Raw genomic sequence first — 18,510 nt, 5'->3', positions numbered from 1 at the left:
GGTAAACGTACGGCAACCATACAAATAGACACTTTCTTTCTTTTAATTGTTTTGTTCATTGACTTTGGGGGCCACACAAAAATAGACTGTAGGCCACATGTGGCCCCCGAGCCTCCTGTTGCCCACATCTGAGCTAGAGGTGATCAAATGAGCATAATTCTGTAAATATTTTCGGCGACCGCAATTAAATTACAGGCGACCCCACATGGGGTCACGACCCCAAAGTTGAAAAACACTGGTCTATATATCAGTATAGGGAACTCTCATTATATACGTGAGAATCCGTTCACAAGAACCAACCAAGAATAAATGGATGAAGTAACAGAAGTATCAGAGGATTGTTCACAACTTATGGTCTATCACACCATTAACCATATAAATGTTCATATTTCTTCATTTCTGTTCATATTTCTTATTATTGTTATTACTAGTGCAGTGCCTGTAGGAAGTATGTCTTGCTATAGAAAGAACCAACCACCAAAACAAATTTCTTGTTTTTATTTGGTAATCTAAAACTCTATTTGGTAATGAAACTGTTTTTCTGATTCTGATTCGTTTCACTCAGTGTCACACCAGTTTTTGATGTAGTTGTCCTGTCTACTTAATTAAGAATATCTTATTTGTTTTGTCCTGCATTTTGATCCTATGGAAGCTTGTATGATAGAAGTTAGTGAGTAGTGACTTATTAAATATGGCAGCTCTTTTTAGTGTTACTGTAATGCAAATCTGAGCTGATTTATTATGATGTGACAACAAACAGTAGTTGTCGGTATACGTTTTCGTTTTCCACAAGCAAAGACCATGTTGGTTTGTTTTTCTGTCTGCGTCCGATGCTGGTTTACTAAGCAGTGAACAGAATTAAGTTATAATCTGACAAAGCCGATTTCTCCTATTAATCTATCCCACAGGAAGTTACACCTATTATCAGGAAGTAGCGGTCCCAGGAATAGGCCGCATTGTTTCGTTTACTGTAGCTCTATCAAACCTTGACAAATGCCTTTTTTTTCCCCTGTATGGACAGAATTCCAGCAAATGACATATCTAGAAATACACATGACTAATGCTTTAGCATCAGTGTGTAAGCATGCGTTTGAACGTGTCAAAAAACACAGTTGCTCTTATCTCCATTGTGTGTAGCGCAGAACTTAAGTGGTTAAAGTTAATCATACTGGGTGGATCCTGGCTGCTCTGTGTGATAGCGATGCTGAGATGAGCACACATCATGTATATTCATAAAACCAAACTATATGAGCTGCAAATGGCTGGATTAGGGAATGTAACACATCCACTTTTTATTTAGAATTTCATATACCACACATCTGAATGAATGAATTCATACATATATTAATTTATTTATTAATTAAATATCATCACATTTGGTACTTGACATTGTTTGCCGCCAATTTCTTTTCTTAAGGTTATTGTAACTGTAGAATGCAATGGCAAAATATGTTTCTTCTTCTTTTTCTTATTTACTGTTAAGATGTTGGTTGAGAAACCTTTTGAAATCCTAAACTAAAAATATATATATATTTGAACAGGAGTATTATTTTACAGAAATCACAGGGAAAATATCTAAACTGAATAGTTTTAAAAATACATATACAGTAAAGCAGTATAGTGTCATTTTAATTCAGTGGCCAAATATGGAGGAGTTTGTTCTCAAGTGGGCTGCAGATTGTTTTTGTGGACTAAAAATTTTCATCATCATTTTTGCCTTCGACATTTTATTGTGTGACAATAAGTTACAATAAATAGACTATGACTAATATTTAAAAAAAAAATACAACAATAGGTATATTAAAATATATTTAAATTTCCGTAGACTAATCAGGTTAATGTTATCTTTTTAAAAATGTATTAGCTCTTACACTGTATCCTTTAATCTACTATACCTGGAACAAACTTAGTCGACTAAAATCTTAGTGTATTTTAGTTGAAACACTATAAATCAAATAGTCATGATGAAAAACATTTTGATTAAAACTACATCGTATTTTAGTCAAAAGTGTACGACTAAAACTTACTGTCAAAATTAACACTAAAAAGGCCCTAGTTTTCACTCCCATGTATCAATGATTTATAGTATGTAAGGCAACGACAATATCCAAGCGGTAAATGGCAGATATTAGTCCCTGCAGGATCTTCACTTCAATTTAGTTCAAGGGCCAAATACAAACCAGTTGGATCGCAAGTGGGCTGCAGATTTTAGGCGGGAAAACAAACAATTTCAACATTAATGTGTCCAAGTTTGCACTTCCAGTTACAAATTAGACATAAAGTATGGAAGGAATCAACAATATCTCAGCAATAAGTGACAGATACTTAAAGCTGATATCCAGAGTTTCTGAGAAATCTATGTTCATGTAATGCATTGAAATGCAAAAAACACCTAACTAGTCTTTTACTATGGTCTACTGCTGGTGGTCATTCATATACATTAATGTATATAAGTCCCGCCTTCATTCTATAGACCCCTATACAAATGGAGACGATCGCCGAGTGCACCCAGCCAATAGGCTTCGATTTCCTGTTTTTGAGACTGTCAATCAAAGTGAATGTGGAACTGTGCACGGAAACAAGGCCGCGCGTCACAACAGCAAACAGGTAAATATGATTTTGGCTCTTACCTGACCCATAGACCTATATCAATGTGACCTGATGTGACCTTGTTATGTTCCGAGATGTGCGTACAGAAAAGTAGAGGCGTGGCTTCTGGTAGATTGGGAGAGGCAGGGGAGGAAGTGAGGCTGTTTAAGGCGGGACATCGAGACGTTTCCCAGGAACTTCAGATATCAGCTTTAAAGGTGCAGTCCGTAACTCTTATAAAAGTGACTTTTTGTCATATTTGCTAAAGCTGTCACTATGTAAGGACAGCTTTACATCAAACTAGTAGTTTGTGTAAAAAAAACAGACTCATTGAGTCCCTCCTGCTGCTCCTGCAGCCTTTGGCAGATTGGCAGAATGCACTGCAACCGAGCAAAAATAATCAATCAGAGCCAGGATTGTGTTTGATGGACTGTCTCACAGTTGTTGCTCACAGTCCCCGCCCCTTTCCTGGTGCTGTAGCGCCGTCTTTTTTACAGTGTATGGTCTGGAGGAGTAGAAGATGGAGACTTTTCTGCTTGAAAGGTAATTACTGCTGTTTGATTTACATTATGTTTGATTTGTAATTGTTACACTAGAACTCTGTGGTGCATGTGTTTGTTCTTGTGCGCGCTGCCATCCTGCAGCCTCCGTGTGGTCTGCTGTGAGTCACACTGTGTTGTTGCTGCTGCTGCTGAGGTGTGTGCACATTGAGAGAGAGAAGCGCTGCAATAATATGCTTTTAATAGTGCATGTTATATTACTGTGATGTTGCTGTCCGGCTAACGTTAGCTTGGTAGCTCCTCTGTGGGAGGGACTTTGGAAAGTTTGGAGGCAGGGCAAGAGAGCAGCTGGGAGGGAGGGGAAGAGAGGGATCTGAAAGTTACGGACTGCACCTTTAAATGTTCTTTGATGTGTAATTTGAGATTTTGTCGAATAATTTGAGAAACATTCGTTTCTCAAATTATCTCAAACAATTCTCAACACTAATTTACAGCTGAATTAGTTGGTAATTTACACAATGATTCATGTTTTTTTCTTTCATTTTCACTTTCTCCAGTGGGTCAGATCGGATGCTCTGAAGGGCCGGATTTGGCCCCCCGGGCCTTGAGTTTGGACACAGGACAATATATGCTCTCATCATAAATTTAAGTCATCACAAACAGGTGTGTTCTCTCTGTTTGGGCTCTGTATGATTATTGCTGGCCTGTGGAGGCTGCCATGCGGGAAGATGATAGATCAGCTGAAGCTGATCCTGTGACTTTATAATTCCCACTAATACAACCGGGATTCAAACCTGAACTTAGTCAGTCTGCGTTAAGATGTTAGTGGTTAGTTGCAGTGTTGGGGTCAATTATAGTTGTAATCGCGTAATTTATAATTATTACAATTATGGCATAATCATAATTGTAATTATAATTTTAAAACTCTGCTCCTGTCGTAATCATAATTCAATTGTAAATTAGTTCAGATAATTGACTTTGTAATTGTAATTACCATGAAAATTCTATAAAAAATTGTCAATTATAATTGAACTAAAAACTGGGGAACCATGTTACAATTTTGTGTACAGTTTTTGTTAACAATTATTAAAATATGTTTCATATCAAGTTTTCTCACATTTTACCAATTAAAAAAATATGAAACCCTATATTTGCATTGACGAGGAAGCCTAACAAGGTAACCAATAGATATAAAATAATATATGATAGATGTTTATTTTTAGTGTATCTTACAGCTGATTTAGGACCCGTTATCATTAGAGATGCTAACAGGAAGCTAAGTTATTTGTATCAGACTCAGTAATTGTGATTAATTGTTATTGGACTTTAGTAATTGAGAATGTAATTGTTATTGTCTTTCAGGGGATTAAAAAAAACAAAACACACACACACACACACAATTGTGATTTAATTGTAATTGGAAGAATGCTGGTAACTGTAATAGTAATTGAATTGTAGTTGAACATGGATAATTGAAAACGTAATTATTGACCCTAACCCTGGTTAGTTGTGGTGTTTTTACTTTCCAGAAGAGGGCTAAAAGTCTCCTCAGGTGAGGATAAATCCCTAAATATCGTGTAGCGCTGTTCTCTCCTCATCTCCACCCAGCACGAGATGTGCTTCGTCATTACTGCTGCGTCATCGCCTTCTGTGGAAAACCTGTGCGTCATTCTCTATCACGTCCTAACGGTAAACTACTGCACGTTTGGCTGAGAAATGAAGAACATGGAACTATCTACCTCCGTCGCCGCTCAGGTACAGTGTGACTGTGTTTATACTGCACATATTATTATTATTATTATTATTACTATTACTATTATTATTCCTGTTTACGTCCTCACGGAGTGCAGTGTTTAGTGTGACCGGAGTTCAGAGCAGCCAGACGGATTAAAGTCAAACACGACCGGGTCACAGATATTTGTGGCGTTACAGACAGAAAAGAAAAGCAAAATAACATGTAAACTGCTGCAGTCTTACGTGGAAATAACTAAACCAGTTAAAGATGTGCTGAAAAGTTGACATTTGTCTGAGTTTTGCCTGGTTTTCTCAAAGACTTAAATGCTTAACCTCATTACCAGAAACCAGACAGTTAAACCATGATGATCTGTAGCCTGCCCTACAACACAGCACTAATTCATTCATTTAGAGTTGTTTTTTTGTTTGTTTGTTCTGTTTTTCTTTATAAGAAACTTAATGGAGTTTTTATTTGTATTGTCCATTTAGATTTTATTTTTTAATTTTGCATTTGTTAATGGTGACTTGACAAGCTTAGGCGTCTTCCTGTCCCTTGTCGAACAAGTCAGATGTGTATTATATATTTTATGTGTGTATATATGTATGTGTGTGTGTGTGTTTATTATTGCATTTTTTAAATTTTATTTTAAATAGATATTTCTGTTGAAATCTATTTATTCTTATTAATCTATTTTTTATTTGTTCGTTCAAAAGAAATACATTTTTAAAAAAAAGTACAAGAAAATATGTATTGATTTCATCTAACACAGTAAGAATTTGTGTTTTTATGATCTCAAATGTAAAGCGCATTCATTATTGTGCATAACCTGGTTCTGTTAAATAATCACACCCGATTTATGATGATGCATTAATTCAGCTATTTAGTATTTTTGTATTGTATGTCATTACTAATTCTGTTTTGTCTACTTTTTTTTTTTTTTTTTTTTTTTTTTTTAATCGCCTGGACGTGGATGAAACCTGTTGGGATGCCATTGCACTGCAACATCCTGCTCTCATCATCTGTACTACTGAGTGAGTATTAAATATTCACCTAATACTAAGTTTGGTTGGCATACACATCTCTGGCAGAGTTTTGGCTCTAACAACCACATCTATATATACATTTTGTGACGCTTTGTAAAATGATAAATAGAATCAGCCCGTGCTTATACAGCCTGAAAAATGTCTATTTTATTTTGTTGAGTAAATATTTTTGTTTCCAAACCAAGGTCATACATTTCCATCTGAGAGAAAAACTAAGAAAACCTTTTTTTCACCCTAAATTTATTTATTTTTTAATAATAATTAAAAAAAAAGACTTGAGTTTCCTTAGCATTTCTTTCTATATTCTGGCAGAACAGAGTTTTGTTTTTTAATACTAATCTTTGGGGAAAAAAAGATTGTATAGAAATACTTCTAGTTATTAGTGTAAAGAGTTTATTTTTTGCTAAAACTGGTGCCGACAGTGAAGACATATTGGGAGTGGTTAGTGACGTGTCAGTTCAGGGCAACAGGACGCAAACATTTCTTTATCTCTTCTGAACACTTGCTTTACGCCTCAGCAGAAATGGCGGGGATTCCCTCTTTCTAACAACTTTTTATTTTTATTTTTTTTGCTGTTGAACTATTAGAGTACAACATCTTTCTCCATGTAGGTTTAATCAGAATCAGAATCAGAATTCCTTTATTAATCCCAGGGGGAAATTGCTTTTGTTACAGCAACTCAAGAACGTATCACAAATAAAAGAATAAATGTTTAACAAGTGTATAATTAAGTAGAAGACAGTTAAAAATAAGGATTAGAAAAATAAATACACATATATGTGCATGTGGCGCAGTTGCAATAAGGAAGTATCATTTTGTCTTCATACCAATGGCATTAGTTCTTGATTTCGTCCCATTTTTATTTGTTTTTAACTGGAATAGGGATGAGATTAGAAGGCTTAAATTATGACTTCACTAACTTCCCACCAGATGGCAGTAAAAACCAATATAAGTGATGCTATTTCCAGTGGCGTCAGATGATCAAACACAATGGAGCGTGCACTCAGTTGGCCTCAGATGTCTGCTATAATTTGTTAAATGTAGCGTGGCATGGCACAAAAGCTCAACTCAGTGTGTTGTCTGAAGGTTTATGAATAATCGTGTTTTATATTTATTTACACGTGTTTATCTATTTCACTGAAACACAAGCTTTGGAATCAGACTCTTTGCTTTTGTTTTGCCTCTGGATACAATTAGAATGAGTTTCTACGGCCTGTTTTTGGAAACATGTTTTGGCCTACTGTCTCCATCGAGCTGCTAAAGCAGGGTTTCCCAACCAGGGGTACGCGTACCCCTCGGGGTACGTGAGCACATTGCAGGGGGTACGTGGAAAAATGAAGATTTTTTTTCTAAGAAAAATATTCTCAATCATTTTATAAGTCCGCTAATAAAATGGTACGTGTGACTTGTTTTTAAAATTTAAATGGCTGTTTAAAGGGGACGTATTCAAAGAAGCTCCTATTGTGGTAAATGTCATAAAAGCTATATATAACACAGGCAGGTTAATTATTTGTTTTGTATTTATTTATATATATTACTTATTATTTTTATTTCTTCCTATTTTTTCTCATTTCAACTATTATTTTTCTTAAATAACAATATAAACATGATATATTAGTGTTATTGATACAGTATTAATAATACATTTACTATAATATTATTTCTTGTATTTATCATTTTTATTGCCTTGAAGGCAACATAATTTCATGTTTAATTTGAGTTAAATAAGAAGATAATGCCTCAATATTAATTGTTCAATTTATGAAGGTGAAATAAAACGACTTTGCGCTGAATATTCAGTTGTGTTATGTTCTACTTTTGGAGAATGATGAGTGAGGGGCTACTCATGGTGTGACAAAAGGGCTCAAGGGGTACACAAGACAAGAAAGGTTGAGAACCACTGTGCTAAACAACAAATGCAGACTCTGAAGAATTGTCCCATTGAAGGGTGTGTGACTCCATCATAAGGGAGGAGCAGCATGTCTGCTGGAAGAAAAAGGGCGGAAACACACAACATTGCTGCTTCATAAATACTTCATAACATAATGGTACTTTATGAATATTGATGCCCTGTTACCAATCTATCCCGTTAGTGCTCTTCTGAGAGCTCAACGCCATGAGCATCACTAAAACCCTTTCTACCATTCCTCCATCACACACACTCTTAAAATTCCATATCCGAGCTTTTTTTTTTTTTTTCAAAGCTGTACATGTTGTTTTACATTAGAGACGATGCTCAATGTTTGTGTGTGATGTGCTCTCCGTACTGGAAGTCAAAGAGAGATGAATTGGGTGGAAGTGCTGTAGGTTATGTAACCACTGAGGGATGGTGCCAGAGAGGGATAAAGATGTTCCAAACAACCGTAACCTCCATGCACTCAGCTGGAGCAACGCTCTGTGCCGCCGCCATCATACGCGCATGTTTTACAGCACCTTTTTTTTTTTTTTAGGAGGAGTGACAGGAGAAAGGGAGATTGAGCATCAGTGTTTAGGGTGTGTCTTCTGTGCAAGGAGAGTGTGTGTTTGTGTGTGTGGTTTTAGGCTGACTCTGTCTCACGGGACGATGTGTGTGTGTGTGTGTGTGTGTGTGTGTGTGTGTGTGTAAGTTGGCGCTCATATTCTCCTCCCCTCTGAATTCTGTCTCTCCTGAGTCCTGCTCAACACCTGCTCCGGGTCCAGCATGGGTTCCTAAGCAACTGGAGGCGACACACATTGTATATGTCACCTCATAGCGCTCCTTTCTGTCACACTGATGAGCTCCATCAGTTTAAAATTCATCATAGGAAGTTGAAATGATGTAGGATATATACTTCATATTAAAGTCAGTATTTAACAACACAAGCTGTTCAGGCTGGAGCACTGCTGATGTGTTGACTTGTCACTTTGCTCTCTGCTCAAAGTCTAAAAAAAATTGATTTAACTGGATTTGTGGTTCTAACAAAATTAGTAACTAGATAGCAGAGAGGAGACATTTATTATAAAGATGCCTGAGTAAAACTGAGGTGACAGTGCTATAGATGGTGTGGTTAGGAAAATAATGAACCCCTTTACTCCCCCCTCAGCCTGTGAGCCGTGTGTCCCTAATGGGGTCAGGCAGATGGGAGGGGACCATGCTGGGTCTTTACAGACATCTTATGTGTATCTGCACACACACACACACACGATGCACTTGTGTACGCCTGTTTGTCTTTGAATTTTAGATTTTTAGCCGGTACGACTACATACTTGTGTTAGTTTTGTTTTATTTAAGGCAGTGGCTATCCGTATGGTTGCGGTATCAATATACCGACATTCTATCTGTACGCAGCGCCCCTATTTGGCCAGTTTAGGTCACGTGACTATGACTAAACCTTACCCTAAATCTAACCCTAAGATGCTAAGTATGTGTACTTCGGTAACTGTACCAATAGCACCGGGGGTTGTCCGTACAGCAACCGTACAAATAGACACTTTCTTTACTTAATTAGAGAATGGCACCCTAAGTCAGCTAGGATAGGCACCAGAAAGTGGAAATTCAGAAACTCACAAAATTATTTAGATTTAATTGTTTGCACATAACACTAACACTAGCCGCAGAGCAAAAACAGCTTCATAGAAGTGACGTTTTACAGTTCTACAATTTTATAAGTGGTATCATCGCTTTGGGGGGAAAAAACACACAAAATGATGCATTAGGAGTAGAATGCTGACACACGATCTGAGGCTGACATTGGCGATACGTATGCGTGCTATCTGGATACATATAGTGTATTTTTGTGTGTGACAGCTATGCATGTTTTTTTTCTTGCAAAAAATACAATATTATTTTTTTTTAATATTGCTTGGTTGTGGACGTAAGACCATAACTTGCCGTCCCAAAAGAAGAGTAAGCTAAACTTTATTAGAGGAGAAGATGTTAAAAAAGAGGGCAGTGTTACACCCTAGTGAGGTGGGAGAAACAAGGTAGATGGAGTTAGGGGGAAACATTAGAAAGAAGGAGAGTGATAGAAAAAAATTATCTTAGGATACAATAGGAGCACATTTGGAGTCTGGTAAAGAGAGTTATAATTTTATAATGATCACACTGTATCAAAACATTGGAATTCCAAACACATTCATTAGGAACGTGCACACAGAAATCCTCTGCTTGTGTTGCAGTTGTATATGGCAGAAATTCTGCAATAACTACTGCTGGGAATCTTCAGTATCACTCAGTGCTTTGTCCTTTTCCTTTCAGTTTAGTCTTTGCATAGTCATCGTGTGGACCCCCTGGTGAGCCAATTTAGGCCCCAGGGCCATATGTTTGACACCTCCAATGTAGATGTTTTATATTTCACGACCCCTCAGTGTGGAATTGATTGAAGTGCATTAAAGCATCTAATGTTAAAAAATAAAAACAAAAACAAGCGGTAGGATTGGACAATACACTGATTTTACAATACAATAGACCAGTGGTTCCCAAACATGGGTATGCGTACCCCTACAGGAGCACATTGCAGGGGGTACTCAGAAAGATTTAACAATTAATTTAAAAATAATCAGGAAATGTTCCCAGTTCCTTTTTAGGCTTTTTTTTTTGTAATCATTAATATTGATTAATAAAACATTATATTTTCTTGTAATTTACCATACTTCTGACAATAGGAGACAATAATTAGCTACATTTTACATAGGAGACCGTATTTACTTACTATTGAAGTAATCACATAAAAGTTGCATTGGTATTTTTGTTATATAAATTTCACTTTAAACTTCACACGTTTTTAATTTGTAGATCAAGCCTTAGGGAACCAATATTTAAGACAGTTAAGGGTTTAGGAGAACCCACTGTTCCACAAATGAAAAAGCATATGAAATTATGGAGAGGGTACTTTTGATAAGAAGGGGGGTACACATGATTTGACAAAAATGCAAAGGGGGTACATGGGACAAAAAAGATTTGGAACCACTGCATAAGGGAACGTGAGCTGGGATTAGACCGTCGTGAGACAGGCTAGTTTCACCCTACTGATGATGTGTTGTTGCAATAGTAATCCTGCTCTAACTGGGGTCCCGACTCACGATAACAATATGATACGATATTTTTGGAAAGGAAAAGTAGACCAAACAAATATTGCAGTTGGAGAAATAACCATCCTTTTATTTGACATACTTATATACTTACTCAGGGTATGACCTTTTTAACTCAATAGAGAAATAAAACTATACAATTAAAGCACAACAAACTGGTGCAGTAGATCGTGAGGATTTCTCTTCTGTTCTCCCTCTCTCGCGATGCCACGCGTACCCTTGATGATGCATCTTATAATGTTTCAATATCGCAATATCTTGTTGCACAATACAGTATATTGTGCCACCTTTAGTGGTTGCTAATATTGTATATTATATTAATAATATTGTAGTATTCTACAATTGAATAAGATAAATTAAAAAAAAAAATTATATTGGTTACAATATCGGAGATTTTAGATACAGTCCGATGAAATCCGATCTTCGTTTTCTGGCTGATATCGGACCGATATCCGATATCAATATCGGATCTGGATACCCCTAGTGGTTACACCCAGAGTAAATATGCACAGTTAGTCAAATAAAAGCATGGTTAATTTTCACACTGCATTTTTATGAGTATTTTTTTCCTTTCTAAAAATATCATCTCGTACCGTTATCTTGAACCCAGTGTATATCCTATCGTCTAGTGAACTTTGTATATTGTCCCACCCCTAGCAGTAATGTTTTATGGACTCTATGTTAAGAAAAACTTGTATGTTTTATTTCTTTTTCGTTTTGTTGCCTTTCTTTTCTGTGTAAATTCTGGGCTGAAATTGTGTAAATTGCATTTTTGTTTTTTTATTTTATTTTAAAGCCATAGAAAGAACCACTGGCTATGTTCTCACTGTACTCTTTGTGGACATTGTGTTAATCATTACTGTGGTGTGTCAGAATGAGAGAACAGGAGGTCAATAAACTCCACTAGTCTTGTGACTAGTTTGAATTGAAACTTTACAGGCAGTATTTTGTCGCAAACATGAAAACCCGCACATTGTATTATGCACTCATGGATGGTTTTAGGTGACGGTAAATGAACACTTTTATTCGGGGTTTTTGATCGCTGGGTGCATCTGTGGAGCTCGGGCTGGTCTGCTCTCTGGCTCCGCCCCTTTACGAGCATCGGACACCTTCAGCACAACAAAGCATGTGTCGCTCTGCAACATTGTTTCTGCTCTGATCGCTCTAGGATTATTAGTGTTTGTGCGTGGGATTTCTGGCTCGTTTCTTCCCACTGGATGCTGATCCGAGAGTAGGTAAGCCACAGTTGGAGATTTTAAGCGCTCGGTGCTGATGACTTAGTGTATGTTTTGTTGTTCCATTGGGCGCCATTTTCATACAGATTGTTTAAATACCCCGGTGCGTCGGAGCGATGATGCTCAGGACCGCTCAGGCTTTTTTGTTTTTAGTTTTATTGCAGGGCTGAAAAGTTACAAATTACATCATTTGCATCAGTTTTTCCAGCATCAAATGGAATTTAAACTTATATAAATTCGAGATGGGGGAATGAAGTGTTTATGTAATGAAGAGCATGGTGGAGGATTTAACAGCATCTCTATCAATAAGAAGTGCTTGGTGTGTGCGCGCAACCAGCGACGCGTTGTTTACCACATGTGCACTGCATGTGGTCCTTTAAAAACAAGAGATCAATGAACCCGGAATTGCACTTAAATCATCTTTTTACATCACACAGCAAATGTAATTCTAAAAATACAGCAACAAAAAATAAAATAAAGTTGAGTGTTATGTAAGATTTAGCAGCCTTGGTTCATTATGACCAGTTTGGAATTAATAATTTTTGTGCAGTCATGTCTGATTGCTATATTAAGTGCAGATTTTGGCTTTGATGACTATTGTATTACTTTCTTCCATCTCCCACCACTCCCACTGCCTTTCCCTGGCATTTGCCAGTTTGTCCAACAATGGCTCTGCACTGCACGCATGTCCACATGTTATTCTCTTCTGGTTGATGGCTTTGCTTTGGATTTTATTTTCTGCTTGACATGTTTTGCTTTTCCCCCATGGGGATTGCATGAGTTAAAAATACCCATATTTGCTTGAGGGAGGGATATGCCTGTGTGTGTGTTGTGTGTGTGTGTGCGTGCGTGTGTGCTCGCCTCAGCAGTCTCACCATCTTCACCCTATCTAATAAACCCCGTTTCAATGGGTGAGACCGTTGAATATCTGTTTTGATAATCTGTTATGTGCTGCAGATGTGATGTAGGGCAGTGACATGAGCACAAGAAGTAAAGAGAGAGGTTGGAAAACAACAACAGATCTGAGAGCCGAGTGCTGATGTGCTACTAAAGCTTCAGTGTTTGCAAAGATGCAGCTCCTGAAGGGATGCAGGAGGATGTTTTTGGCTCGGCTGTGTGAGAGTGAGGTCACCAAGGTCCCAGAAGAGCTGCGCTGATGTTAATCCTCTTTTGGGAGTTATGATGCATCAGTACAGTTAGAGTACTACTCGATTGTATGAGTGCTATTTACACTAGGTAAAGAGCTTTACATTCTACAGTGTCATTTCATTTAACAGATTTGAGAACATTAAACAGGCAGAAATAGTGCACTTTTTTCACATGCTGGTAACTTAATGCATTAAAGAATTTCATTTTAAATCATAAAACTGTGCATTAGTGAGTGGTCCTTGTAATTCACCAAAAGAGCCCAACACAAAACAGTCTGAGAGTCAGTTGATGTGTAATCTGGTTATCCTAAAAAGCACATTTGTTCCTTAATGTCGGCTAATGTATGGAATAATTGCTCCTGCCTTGTCTGAAGTGATGTTGGAAATTGGTTCAAAATGGCTTTCAGTGCAACCATAGTAAATCTCAACGCTTCTCACTTCTTCTCCCCTGTCGGTTCATATTACAGCATGGGGCGAACACACACCATCTGTGTATCGATTAGTGCAGGGCTTAGTTTGGGCTCGCCTTTCAGTGGGGACTGGACTGAAATAAACCTTTTTAGTCAGGAGTTACTTTTTAAGTGACTAAAACAGGCTTGGATAAGAAATAAAGTTGAGTATTTTATTGACATTAAAATAACCAAACAAACCTATTATACTTTAACACAATATTAACATCCGATGAGGTTGCATTAATGTGTAATTTAATTTTTATGTTGCTTGGCAGGTGTGCGGGCTAACCAAAGCACGTGCTAGCATGTATGTTGGCATGTGTCTCTATGTTTACTTAGAGAGGTTAATGGGAGCCAGCATGTGGCCACAGGACCGATATCTTGGCCTTCAGCTCTTTCTGTTGATTTTCAGCCAGGTGGGCAGGGCTTTATAAAACCATGAATCAGCACAGCGGATCACCACTTAGCTTCTACCCCCCGCCTCCCTTCACCAACACACATCGACACAGACACGCACACACTCACACAGGCAGAATAGGATAGAGTGAGACAGCTCGGAGGGAGACAGTGATAGATACTGTAGGCAGGTAGGCAGTGGAGATAATCTCACTTGGTCCCATAGGGGCTGATTAACTCTAAACTCCTTCTAAATCCTTAAGCCTACTCTCTGCACCCAGGAAACATGCTTTCTATCTGTTGTGTTATAGTGTTGTCACAACAAGAGATGCACCTCACAACTAATGCTTAAGTCCCGCAGACATGGATATCATTGAAATTGTTATTTGATTGAACCAAAACATGGATCAGATTTATCATTCTTGGAACAGATGTGCGAGCACACACGTGTGCACATGTGCGTGTTGTGTGAGAAAAGAAAAAAAAACAGTGCACAGGAATAGATATAGAACGCGTCAGTAAAGGCCACTTAATGACTTGCTGTGTCTTGTGCAGATGGAGCTATTTATATGCTTTACCTCCTCCACCTTTAGGGGAAAGCTCCTCCTCCTTCAGCTATTTTTGTAATTTCACTAACACACATTCAAAAACGTGTGCAGTTGTAACACAATTTGTAATAAATGTAAGACAAAGCAGAGAGTTGAGTGGATTTTGACACTATTTGATGATTCATTCAGTACATTAGCAAACTAAAGTGAAGATGCGATGTATGCTTACATCATTTGTTGAGGGTGGATTTTAGTTTTCTTTGTGGAACACTAAGTCAATCATGCTGGAGAGACACTGTATCCAAATCATTTCCTAGCTCTATTCCTGGTCTTTGCACCTGATCCAGAAGCTCTTTGTGCAACTCTTTCTGGAAGATGGCCTACTTCATCTATAATTTACCTCATTACTGACACTAATTATGCTCTATCCAGGCCAGATTTTTTACACTACAGCAGTTTTACATCATATAATGATGCTTGGATCCTGTTTTTGTAAGAAAGATCTGACTAATGATGCTGTTTTGATAGATCTCATTGCATGGCTGATATCATCTCCGTCTGTCATAATGTCAGGTGACTGACATCAGGATGATAAGTTTAGGCAACACAAAATGGAGGTGGGCAACAGAGAAAAGCTCAGCTGGTCCATTAGACGCGTGTCTGTTTCCTGACAATCAGAATTGAGATGACAGAGCATTTAAAAGACCCAGAGGAGCCCATGGGCACTGATGCATACCAGGGTGAGTTTGTGTGTGCTGACCTAGGGAATAGGCCTATGGGGGGTCTTGTGGGGGGAAGGGTGTTCAGGATTAGTTATGTTGCGCGGCATAGTTATTGGTCACTGGACTCAAACAATGGGAGGGCTAAAGAGGATTTGGTTGGTGTGCGTACCCCCTCCTCCTCTCCGGCTGTCCCGTAGCGCAGATCCAGAGAAAAGTGTACGACCGGTTGGAGATGCACCCTTTGGGGCAGCCCTGTACATCTGGAAGATTGGCCTGTCTGCCTGTCTAGCTTTACCCCTCCCCCCACAGCACTCCGAACAAACAGGAGTGGGACTTGAACTACATATGGAAAGCACAAACGCAGTCCCATTAGTCACCAATTAGACAAGGCTTCATCCAGGATGATCGAGTTAGACGTTTAAAAAAAATGCATTATGGAGGTGTAGTTGGATTGCATAGGGTTTGCAGTGTGATTTAATCAAGTTAGAAGTTTATAATTATATTTAAGCGGCCATTTCTTTGCCCCATTTGAGAAACACAGTCAAGTCAAGCTCATTAAAGTGCAATTTAGGTTGGTATGTTTTGTAAAGAAGAAACTGTTTTAGTTTTTTGTCTTTTAATCTGATATAAACACAACTTCTACATCATTCACTGTCAATTATACTCTCTGATCATATTAGACTGAAAGATTAACAGTGAACCTGTCTTCCCATAGCAGACAAATATTATCAATCCATTTTCACATTTTATACATTCTTTCAGGCTCTTTAACAATGCTGAGCCTATCCAGGGTGGCTGGTTGTGAGATGATGAGCTAGGGATGACCCAGGCAGTGCTAATAAGCAGATTCAGAATAGAATGCCTCCTTTGTGTCGGTGGGATTTAATGAGGTTGTGATGGGCACCGTTTTCCATCAGAGATCCACGTAGATATAGATGATCATTAACAATGAGGGCTATTGTGGGATTACATATTTTGTTGGTGTACGTGGGGTTGAGTGTGTATGTTTGAGTAATACTAGAATCTCTGGGTTGCAGTTTGGCTATATACTCAATAAAATTAGTTTGAGTTGCAAGATCGTGTTTTATGATTATTATTTTTTTTTCCTGTACTACTCCTAGGAAAGAAATGTTCAGAACATACGTGTTATCTAGATCAGTGGTTCTCAACTGGTCTCACCCTGCGACCCAATTTTGTCACCGTCATTAAATCGCGACCCACTTTTCTTTTTTTTTTTTAAGAATTCAACCAACCAAATTTCTTCTTATTAATCCATATAATCTTTTTTTTAAACATAAATCTATATATTTGCCTGTGCAACAAGCATTTCACAACAGGCCTGTCAAAAGAAAAGTTTCAACCCAACATGACCATCTGTCCGCGACCCACCCAGTACAGGTCTGCGACCCATTTTTGGGTCCCGACCCACCAGTTGAGAATCACTGATATAGATCAGTGTTTCCCAAATGGGGGTATTACACAATGGCATTACAGGGGGTACTTGAGAGAGAGAAAGAGAAAAATTAACACACAAATGCATTTAAAATATGGACTTTTATAATGTTCATTTTTAGTTAAAAAGTAATATTCATGATAATGATGATGCAAATGATCTTGATTAGAGCATGAACTGAAAGTACAAGGGTTTGTCTTGGAGATGACAGGAAATTATAAAAATCTATAGATTAATCTATTCAGGAGGCACAAAATACTGTTAAATTATACTCATTTACAATGGGATTCTTTAAAATATGTTTTCACTTATTCGTTCCATTATTATGCTCTATAGTAAAATGTTGTAGTCTGACAAAGGGGGTACTTGGGCCAAAAAAGTTTGAGAACCACTGATCTAGATTATTTAAATGTGTATTAATTTGTAAGCATGTTGAACAATATGTTTTAAAGGCAGCATTATACATTACTTACCCCATCAGTGTAAGTACACCTGCATATAACCTTTGCTTACCCCTGTGAAGTGCAATGCTCTCAGTCAGTCTACTAGTTGATTGCTTTTAATCTTGTTTGTTGTGCTCCAAGTATAGCAATGTAGCGCACCTTGGCACCCTGTACAGCACCATGACCTTTTTTCCTAAATCCGACTTCCTCTTCTTTCCAGTGGCTACCATGACAACAGAGGCGAGTGCCGTGAGTGAGGCCGACACCGAAGGCAAGCAGAAGTCCAGCGGTGCAGAGCCGGAAGCTGATCCCGAGAACCAGCAGACATCAGGGGCTGCAGCGTCTGAACCAGAGGGGGAACCATCGAGCAAGAAGACCGGAGAAAAGGTATCTGAGCCTGGGTCGGCTGATGCAGCTACCTCACCTGAGGAGGAGCAACTGAAGCCTCGTACAAGGACCTCTGCAGGCAAAGGCCTCTCTCGCCTCTTCTCCTCTTTCCTTAAACGTCGCTCACAGTGCTCTGAAGGAGAAGGATTTGAAGTGGAGAAAGCCCAGGAAGAAAAAGCAGACAAAGAAGAAAATGCTGAAAAAGTAGAAGAGAAGAAAGAGGAGGTGAAAAGTGAAGACAAAGAGCCTAACGAGAAGGAGGAAAAATCACCCGTTGAAGAAGTGAAAAATAAAGAAGAAAAAGAGGCTCAAAAGAAAGTTGAGGATAAGGTTGAGAAAAAAGGAAATAAAAAGAAAAAGAAAGATGCCAAGAAGAAAACAGAAGAAAAGGAAGAGGCAAAAGTAAACAAGGACAAGACGAAAGAGGAAGAGCCTAAAGAGGAGGAAAAAGAAGAGGTTAAGCCAGTGGAGACTGACGAAAAACAGGAGGAAAAATCTGAAAAAGAAGAAGACAAGGAGACGGACTCTGCTGCTGCCACTCAAGTAAAAGACAAGGGGGAAGAGTCAGAAAAGAAGGAAGAGGAAAAGGTTGAAAAAAAGGTAGCAAAGAAAAAAGAGGAAAAGGTAAATAAGAAGGAAGAAGAAAAGGCTAAGAGGAAAGCAGAGGAGGAAGAAAGAATTAAAAAGAAAGAAGAAGAGAAAGCAAAGAGGAAAGCAGAGGAAGAAGAAAAAATAAAAAAGAAAGAGGAGGAGAAAGCAAAGAAAAAAGAAGAGGAAAAAGTCAAAGAGGCTGAAAAGGTGAAAAAAAAA

At 38.1% G+C, this 18,510-nt stretch overlaps 1 protein-coding gene across 1 annotated transcript; it reads left to right on the top strand.

The window, feature by feature from the left end:
• Positions 1 to 97: 97 nt before the first annotated feature.
• LOC114477853 (cilia- and flagella-associated protein 251-like) lies at positions 98 to 18,450 on the top strand (the record flags this gene model as incomplete). The annotated part of the gene is made up of 4 exons (XM_028470492.1): positions 98 to 139; positions 3,740 to 3,752; positions 4,698 to 4,844; positions 17,552 to 18,450. Coding segments are annotated over exons 1-4 (1,101 nt in total), but the record flags the coding sequence as incomplete, so codon positions are not given.
• Between the last annotated feature and the right edge of the window lie 60 nt (positions 18,451 to 18,510).

Source organism: Gouania willdenowi, chromosome 16 (genome assembly GCF_900634775.1).
Source record: "Gouania willdenowi chromosome 16, fGouWil2.1, whole genome shotgun sequence".
Taxonomy (NCBI): Eukaryota; Metazoa; Chordata; class Actinopteri; order Blenniiformes; family Gobiesocidae; genus Gouania; species Gouania willdenowi.
The sequence above is the reverse complement of the archived record's forward strand: the minus strand, read 5'-3'. Positions and strand labels throughout refer to the sequence as shown.